This window comes from Ostrinia furnacalis, unplaced genomic scaffold (assembly GCF_004193835.3).
Source record: "Ostrinia furnacalis isolate ACB-3 unplaced genomic scaffold, ASM419383v2 OfSCF2703, whole genome shotgun sequence".
NCBI classification, from domain to species: domain Eukaryota; kingdom Metazoa; phylum Arthropoda; class Insecta; order Lepidoptera; family Crambidae; genus Ostrinia; species Ostrinia furnacalis.
Genome location: NW_021132942.1, coordinates 156,827 through 166,224, shown reverse-complemented (window position 1 = coordinate 166,224; position 9,398 = coordinate 156,827). Strand labels below are relative to the sequence as shown.

Here is a 9,398-nt window from a genome sequence, read left to right as displayed (position 1 = left end):
GCTGAGATTTCGATCCACTTCTGGTCTCGGAAGCGACTGTGAGAGGCCAGTTATCGACACCTATAATCAGCATGGGCCTCGCTTCATCGTAGCATAATTCGTGTACTATATCAGCTAAATACGGAAATGATTGGAGGCTTTCTCGTGGCGCCGACTGGCTGCGCAGCCCTAAGTCCTTTATCGACCTCGCCCCTTGAATAGGGTAACTCGTATCGGAACAACGACCTTTTATTTCAAAATCCACATACTGCACGGCGCTATCTTTTGTTAAACCACCTACACAATCTAAATGAATTTGTCCCTGAGGACCTTCAGCGCCTATTCGAGAGGCGATGTCGGAGTCGATCAGCGTGGCTGTAGACCCGTCGTCTAGCAAAGCACCTGCAATGCATCCAATAAATGTTCCGAATCATCCAACATCAAAAATTTGTTCATTTTGTAAACAAACGCACGATCTGTCAAATTGCAAAGACTTCATGTCATTGACAGTCGATGACAGATGGCATTTTATTAAAAGGAATAAAATCTGTCACCGCTGTCTTAAAAGAGGTTTCCACATTTTTAAAACGTGCAATAGGAATAAGTTAAATTGTCAGGCAAACGGTTGCGATGCAAAACATCACATGCTATTACACGATCCAAATTTTAAACCTAATCACATTTCGGCCGCTCATAATAATATCGAACAATCATCTCCTTCAACGTCATCTAACTCAAAACCTGATACGGTAGCTATCAACGCAACCGATACGCTAGTTAACAATCCTGCATTACGTCCCTTATTAAAGGTAGTGGCTGTTACCGTGTCTGGGCCTGCTGGTAGTGTCGATACGTTTGCACTACTAGACGACGGGTCTACAGCCACGCTGATCGACTCCGACATCGCCTCTCGAATAGGCGCTGAAGGTCCTCAGGGACAAATTCATTTAGATTGTGTAGGTGGTTTAACAAAAGATAGCGCCGTGCAGTATGTGGATTTTGAAATAAAAGGTCGTTGTTCTGATACGAGTTACCCTATTCAAGGGGCGAGGTCGATAAAGGACTTAGGGCTGCGCAGCCAGTCTGCGCCACGAGAAAGCCTCCAATCATTTCCGTATTTAGCTGACATAGTACACGAATTATGCTACGATGAAGCGAGGCCCATGCTGATTATAGGTGTCGATAACTGGCCTCTCATAGTCGCGTCCGAGACCAGAAGTGGTTCGAAGTCTCAGCCGGTTGCCATTCGAACTCAACTGGGATGGGTTTTATTCGGGTTTTCGAGTAGCAAAACTCGTGTGGTTACTTCGTCCACTCCTGTGTTTCACATGATTTCACACGACGATCCGAGGCATGAATTGGAAGCTCTCATCAAAGAACAATACCGCCTGGACGCTATTGGAATTACCAAACATGAGCTTCGTAGTGTCGATGATGAGCGTGCTGTCCAGATTTTGCGTAATACGACACGTCGCTTACCTAACGGACGCTTTCAGGTAGGCCTACTCTGGAAATCTGATAACATTACGGTTCCTGATAGTTATTCTTTAGCGTTTTCAAGATTCAAAAGTCTTGAATCAAAAATGATAAAAGACCCCGCGTATGCTGAACGTTACCGTAAGAACATACACGACATGCTAGCTAAAGGTTACGCCGAGGAGTGCACGGGGCAGCCGCCGAAGCCGCTTTGTTGGTATTTGCCGCACTTCGGAGTGGTGAATCCTAACAAACCAGCGAAACTCCGTGTAGTCCACGATGCCGCCGCCAAGACACAAGGGGTGTCTCTTAATTCATTACTTTTGCCTGGCCCTGATTTTTTACAACCAATCCTTGGAATTTTGATGCGTTTTAGGGAAGGAAAGATTGCCTTAACAGCCGACATTAAGGAAATGTTTCCGCAAGTTAAAATTCAGGAAGATGATCGGGATGCGCAACGTTTTTTGTGGCGAGATGATCCTAACGGTCCGATTAAAACGTTTCGCATGTCTTCCATGATTTTTGGTGCTTGCTCTAGTCCGTCGACAGCGATTTTCGTGTTAAATAAAAATGCATCAGAGTTTCAAGACGAATTTCCCGAGGCAGTAGAAGCCATCGCATCCGATACGTATATGGATGACTACATAGGGAGTGTTGATTCGGTTGAAAAAGCGAAACATTTGGCAGCAAATATATGTGAAATTCATAAGCGAGGCGGTTTCGAAATGCGTGGTTGGGTATCCAACAACCCCGACGCTTTAGAGCTACTGCATAAAGAGTTGTTGTCCGACCTCTCAGTTGCCGATCACTCTAATGTTGATTTAGGTAGTTCTCTGTCACCCACTTCATTCACTCGCACTCTGGGATTATTTTGGGACCCGGTTAATGACGTACTAGGTTTTAACCCTGGTATCAAACAACCCCATCATTTCACCAAGAGGGAAGTACTGGCACAGGTCATGCGCATCTATGATCCATTAGGTCTTTTAGCTCCCATAGTAGTGAGAGGTCGGATACTTTTTCAAAATTTGTGGCGCAAGGGACTCGGATGGGATGAAAGGTTATCGGATGCAGATCAAATAACGTGGAATGAATGGTTCGAAAGTCGGAAGTCTATCCTACAGTTTCAAGTACCGCGATGTTACAATTTAAGCGATTTCAGTGAGTTGGAGTTACACGTTTTTTGCGATGCCAGCGAATTGGCCCATGTTGCCGTTGCGTACTGGAGGTTTGTTCTTCCTAACGGGGAAGTGAAACTCGCGCTTGTGGCTAGCAAGGCACGGGTATCTCCGCTTAAGCCCGCTTCGATTCCCCGATTGGAATTGCAGGGAGCTTTGATAGCTTCTCGGCTGGCCACGACTATTGGAGATGCACATCGAATCAAACCAAGTCGGCGTTTTTTCTGGACTGACTCAATGACTGTATTGGGGTGGCTGCGAAGCGACGCACGTAATTTTAAGCCATTTGTGGCCCATCGCGTCGGCGAAATATTGGAAAACAGCCATAGTACCGAGTGGCGTTGGGTTCCAAGCGAACTTAACGTGGCTGACGACGCGACTAGGGGGACATGCGGCATTGAGTCACGATGGATATTTGGTCCAGACTTTTTATTAGCTCCAATCAGTGAGTGGCCTGCGGAAAAGGCTTCGATATCGTCAGATTTAGGACAAGAGGAGCTCAAGTCACCCATTTCTCATGACGTCATACCACTCGAACATGTTTCAGATTCCATCAACGTTATTCATTCATTAAATCAGCTTCCCTTACCAGTAGTAGCAGACGTCACTCATTTTAGCTCTTGGATTAGACTGGTAAGGGCGACTGCTAGGGTCCATGTATTTCTCGCGCTCATATTCAAAAATCGGGGTCACATTTTTNTCGATGTTTTCTTCCAATACATCGAAAGAAATCGATGTACAGTTTCAAAATATCGAATCGAATAAAACATCGATGTTTTTTCAAAGTGGACACCCCTACAGACTTGACTTCACAGACAGAAAGTGACATTTTGAAATTGAAATTATCAAGAGAAACACAACTTGACCAATCACAGCCCAGCAAAGTAAATAAACCTCGTTTCTGATTGGTGGATTACGATGGGTGAGTATCATGAAGCTACAGATAAAAATGGAGGGCAAAGTTGGGAACAAAACTTGAGTCAAATACCTACTTATATCTATCTCGCTCTCTGTGGCCCTACCTCTCTTTTTAGTGTGAACTGTAGTATTGCTATCTTCTTATTTAAATCTCCTTGTAAATTCTTCGAAATAGCCAATTCACTAACNGCACGATGGCTGGATTTCGCTGCCGCTAACGAGAGTTTAGGCCAAGGTAAGGTAGAGATGTTGTCGCGCTTCCTATCTCGTGAGGTGGATTTAGTGGTGAAGTTTGGAGCGGTGGCCGATGCCACGACACAGGGCCCAATTCACCACCGGACACATACCATCTCCGAGTCAACTTCAGGTACGACTTTCAAAGCACCTGCAATGCATCCAATAAATGTTCCGAATCATCCAACATCAAAAATTTGTTCATTTTGTAAACAAACGCACGATCTGTCAAATTGCAAAGACTTCATGTCATTGACAGTCGATGACAGATGGCATTTTATTAAAAAGAATAAAATCTGTCACCGCTGTCTTAAAAGAGGTTTCCACATTTTTAAAACGTGCAATAGGAACAAATTAAATTGTCAGGGAAACGGTTGCAATGCAAAACATCACATGCTATTACACGATCCAAATTTTAAACCTAATCCTAATCACATTTCGGCCGCACATAATAATATCGAACAATCATTTCCTTCAACGTCATCTAACTCAAAACCTGATACGGTAGCTATCAACGCAACCGATACGCTAGTTAACAATCCTGCATTACGTCCCTTATTAAAGGTAGTGGCTGTTACCGTGTCTGGGCCTGCTGGTAGTGTCGATACGTTTGCACTACTAGACGACGGGTCTACAGCCACGCTGATCGACTCCGACATCGCCTCTCGAATAGGCGCTGAAGGTCCTCAGGGACAAATTCATTTAGATTGTGTTGGTGGTTTAACAAAACATAGCGCCGTGCAGTATGTGGATTTTGAAATAAAAGGTCGTTGTTCCGATACGAGTTACCCTATTCAAGGGACGAGGTCGATAAAGGACTTAGGGCTGCGCAGCCAGTCTGCGCCACGAGAAAGCCTCCAATCATTTCCGTATTTAGCTGACATAGTACACGAATTATGCTACGATGAAGCGAGGCCCATGCTGATTATAGGTGTCGATAACTGGTCTCTCACAGTCGCTTCCGAGACCAGAAGTGGTTCGAAGTCTCAGCCGGTTGCCATTCGAACTCAACTGGGATGGGTTTTGTTTGGGTTTTCGGGTAGCAAAACGCAAGCGGTTACCTCGTCCATTCCTGTGTTTCATATTATGGTATCACGCGACGATCCGAGGCGTGAATCGAAAGCTCTCATCGAAGAACCAAATAACCCCGACGCTTTAAAGCTAGTACATAAAGAGTTGTCCGACCTCTCAGTTGCCGATCACTCTAATGTTGATTTAGGTAGTTCGCTGTCACCCACTTCATTCACTCGCACTCTGGGATTATTTTGGGAGTCGGTTAATTCTGTTAGCAAACAACCCCATCATTTCACCAGGAGGGAAGACATGCGCATCTATGAACCATTTAGATCTTTTGGCTCCCATACTAGTGAGAGGTCGGATACCTTTTCAGAATTTGTGGCTAACAATGCACAGGTATCTCCGNCTCACATTGACGCATATGATGTCGTACTTTTTAGAGCATAGACAGCATTTCAAAAATTGGCGAGATGATATAATTTGAAAGCAAGCAGCGCAAGGACCATAATTTTCCGTTTTAGTCGAAGCCATTTTTCTGTTGTTGGTGTACGTAACGCCCTCTATCGATGCCTAGTGGTAGTTCTTAATAGCTTTTAAATGCCTATTCTTCTGTACGCTAGATGGCGGTGATAGTTGCTTTTCACTTTCACTACTCACTAACAGATGGCGCTACTAGTCTTTTAGTGACGAAATACAGTTTGATGGAACATCATTGCAGCACTGTTTGTTTACACATTCAAAATAACGGTTTTTAAATTATGTATCAAAATCCTTGAAAATGTTTGGCGATATCGGTGCTTGATGTTATTACGACACTGATTACGCAGATCACTGATGCTCTTGCAACTAAAAATGTTCTCTATAACCAATTATCAGTTTAATTAGTGTCACTCTGTCCAAATTTAGTTTGTATTGTTATAACACTTTATTACTGGCAGCAATACACTAGATAACACTCACACATGATAGTCAAATATAAACCTCACGATTTAAACTACAATTACGGTAAAAGGTGTGAAAATGTATTTTTAACAAATTTATTTTTACGGAGCCAATGTTTACGTCGCCCGGTGGCGCCCTCTCCCTTCCAACTAATGCGCTGAGTTCGGAACTCAGTGTCGCATTAGAAATTGATACACACAAAGTAATCAAAATATGTGCTCATTATCCACTGCGGTATCAGTACTCAACGTTCGAATAATCTTTAGTACTACGCAAGTAATGTAAACTGTTTACATTATGACGTCTGCAGCAATGTGTTCCGTTTTTGGGCATATTGCTGCGACACCGGCCACGCCCCCTTGTCACATCTCCCTTTAGTTTCTGTGATCTGTGGTTAAATCTATTTTCTGCAAATGGCCAATAACAAAGAAAGAAAAAAACATTTATTGGCATAGCTGTGGGTCTAGACAAAGTGCAAATTATAATCGCAAACCAGTCGAAAAGTGGTCGAAAAGCCCCTTTTTTGTATGGAGTTTTGACGGATTCGATTTTCGATTCGATCAAAAAGTGCGTTTTGTCTAGGGGGGCAGCATTCGTCTAAAGCGTCCCAAAATATAAGTCTTGCGTTTAAATCAGTTAGGTCCTAAGGTATGGCAGCGACAAGGTAGGGTGTTTTCGTAACGTCAAACGTCAGCGAGACTTCAGTGGGTCTAGACAAAGTGCAAATTATAATCGCAAACCAGTCGAAAAGTGGTCGAAAAGCCCCTTTTTTGTATGGAGTTTTGACGGATTCGATTTTCGATTCGATCAAAATGTGCGTTTTGTCTAGGGGGGCAGATTTGTATTTTCTGTCACGTCATAACTATGTCAATGCACCCCTCCCGTGCCACTTCCTATAATAACTAACTGAAACTTATTGGAGACGGTGTAACTGGCCATAAGTATAGCAAAAGAGTATAGTTGTTGCAATCCACGAAGGCGAGTGAGCTTTACATGTGTGGTGGCTCGCTAATGTTCGCATTTCAAAAGTTTTGATAGACATTACACTATCGTTGTCCACGAATGGACACTTTTTGATAAATATGTATACTTTTTTACGCTATGTTTTTTTTATTGTCTATTAACTTTCGATGTTCGCTTTTTTATTATTAATGTCACTTGAGGAAGAATAGACGGAATACGTTTCTGAAACTGCATTTTATTGATACGACAGAATTAGAATAGTTAGTACGATTATCCGCAATTGGTACGGCTTCTGGCCAACGGGTGAACCGATCTACGGCTGTGAGGCAGTACCGGAAGCCTTCGGAGACAGGAAGCGGTCCTACCAGGTCTATATGGATTTCCTTGAACCGCGCTTGGGGTAATTTGAAAGATCCCAGCGGTGCAGTCACGTGCCGGTTGACTTTTGCACGTTGGCAAGGGATGCAAGCGCGCGCCCAGTTGCTGCAGTCCTTCCTGACGCCGGGCCATACAAACCGTTGGGAAACCAGTTTTGCGGAAGCCTTACAGCCAGGATGACTAAGGGAGTGCAGGCTGTCAAAAACTTGTTTGCGAAAGAATTTGGGTACATAAGGCCTGGAAGTCGGTGTACTGACGTCGCAATACAGGGGAACGCGACTTCCGGGTAATTGCAGTTTTTCCAGCCGCAGAGAAGAGCCGTCGACCCTGGGCGAGATGCTCGAGGTTTACAGGCAGTTCCAGCTCCTCAATCCGCGACAGGGAGTCAGCCACCACATTTTTCAAAATTTTTGGGTTGGGGATATTTGTTTAACGCAAAGATCAGGTTTTCAATCTTCGACCCCTTCCGCCACGGCTCCTTGCCTATTGCCGCTAAAAGCTGAGGACATTCTGCGTGCGGAACGACATCTTCTGGCTCGGAGTCAGCTGAACGTTTTTCAAGAGGAAATGCTCTGTCTGATGCGCCACCAACCCGTGCCAAGAAAGAGCCGCCTTGTCACACTATCCCCGGTGTTGAAGGATGGATTGCTGTGCCTCGCGGGGAGAACATCGTCGACTTTGGCGCAGCTACCGGTAATTTTGGATGGCAAAGAGCCACTGGTACGCCTTCTTATTCTTCATTACCACGAGAAATTCGCTCATTGCAACACGGAGAGTGTCATTAATGAACTGCGGCAGAAGTTTTGGATTCTCGGCATACGAAACGCTGTTCGGTGGGTCATACATAGATGTCAGACTTGTAAGCTGCTTCGGAGATCAACGCTCTGTCCTCCAATGGGAGATCTTCCGGAGGAAAGATTAGCTCACCATCAGCGCCCTTTCACTTTTACCGGCATTGATTATTTTGGACCAGTTGAAGTTGCCATCGGTCGCAGGAAGGAAAAACGTTGGGTGGCATTATTTACGTGCATGGTTACAAGAGCCATCCACCTTGAGATCGTTGCAAGCCTTTCTGCGGATGCGGCTATTATGTGTCTTCGGAGGTTCATCGCGCGTCGAGGCACACCGAGCGTCATTTTCTCCGACAATGGCACGTCATTTGTTGGAGCAAGTCGGCAACTTCGGGTCCTCTACGATATTGCGGTTTCGGACTACGCTGCGACCAATAAAATCGTCTGGCGCTTCATACCCCCTTCGGCTCCATTCATGGGCGGCGTCTGGGAACGATTAGTACGAAGTGTCAAGTCAGCGCTGAAGGTGACATTGCGGGAGCGGAATCCTCGAGAGGAAGTTTTGATGACCCTATTATCGGAGGTAGAAGCTATACTGAATTCGCGGCCTCTGACGCATATAGCTCCAGATCCAGACTACCCCGAAGCTTTGACTCCGAACCACTTCCTGATTGGCGGGTCGTCGGGCCAACCTTTTCCTGCGGATGGGCTTTGCGATACCGATTTGATGGGCAGGAGCTGTTGGCGGAAGGCGCTCCGTCTCGCGGACCATTTTTGGCGTCGTTGGATGTCGGAATATTTACCAACCCTGGCCCCACGACGTGTACCGGGAGTGGATGTTCAGATTAAGGTCGGGGACCCTGTTCTCATTGGTGACGGAGATCTACCAAGGGGAACCTGGCCTCGGGGTGTGGTCGAGGCCCTGTTTCCGGGTCGTGACGGCGTGGTCAGGGTGGTAGATGTTCGGACAGCGAGTGGAGTCCTGCGGCGCCCACTTAGGAAAATCGTTCTCCTCTAAAAAAGGGGAGGATGTCCACGAATGGACACTTTTTGATAAATATGTATACTTTTTTACGCTATGTTTTTTTTATTGTCTATTAACTTTCGATGTTCGCTTTTTTATTATTAATGTCACTTGAGGAAGAATAGACGGAATACGTTTCTGAAACTGCATTTTATTGATACGACAGAATTAGAATAGTTAGTACGATTAACAATCGTTATGTGCACGTAGGCCCAGAACAGACGGTGAAACGCAACTGCAACGAAACTGCAACTTTCTGATGATTCCGATGAATGAAACTGAAACTGAAAGTTTCAAACTGGTCGCGTCATGTGTGGTCTCTCAACGGACGCTATGGCAGAAACTTAGATGCAATTCAAAAGTAACTAGCAGTTGCAGTTTCGTTGCAGTTGCGTTTCACCGTCTGTTCTGGGTTGTACACGCACATAAGTAAAGCTCACTCGCCTTCGTGAGTTGCAAAAACTATAATTATGTTTGACATACAAGCGCAATTGCTCT

General features: G+C 45.0%; 1 protein-coding gene across 1 annotated transcript; it reads left to right on the top strand.

The window, feature by feature from the left end:
• The first annotated feature begins 385 nt into the window (after positions 1-385).
• Positions 386-9,085, top strand: LOC114356249 (uncharacterized). Its single transcript, XM_028309335.1, has 2 exons — positions 386-3,326; positions 7,482-9,085. Exons 1-2 carry the CDS (start codon positions 387-389, stop codon positions 8,892-8,894), a joined length of 4,353 nt encoding a protein of 1,450 aa, XP_028165136.1. The 5' UTR covers position 386; the 3' UTR covers positions 8,895-9,085.
• The last annotated feature ends 313 nt before the right edge of the window (positions 9,086-9,398 follow it).

Bases quoted from the DNA above. Each gene is read 5' to 3' on its own strand.
- LOC114356249 (XM_028309335.1), top strand. From the start codon at position 387: ATGCATCCAATAAATGTTCCGAATCATCCAACATCAAAAATTTGTTCA.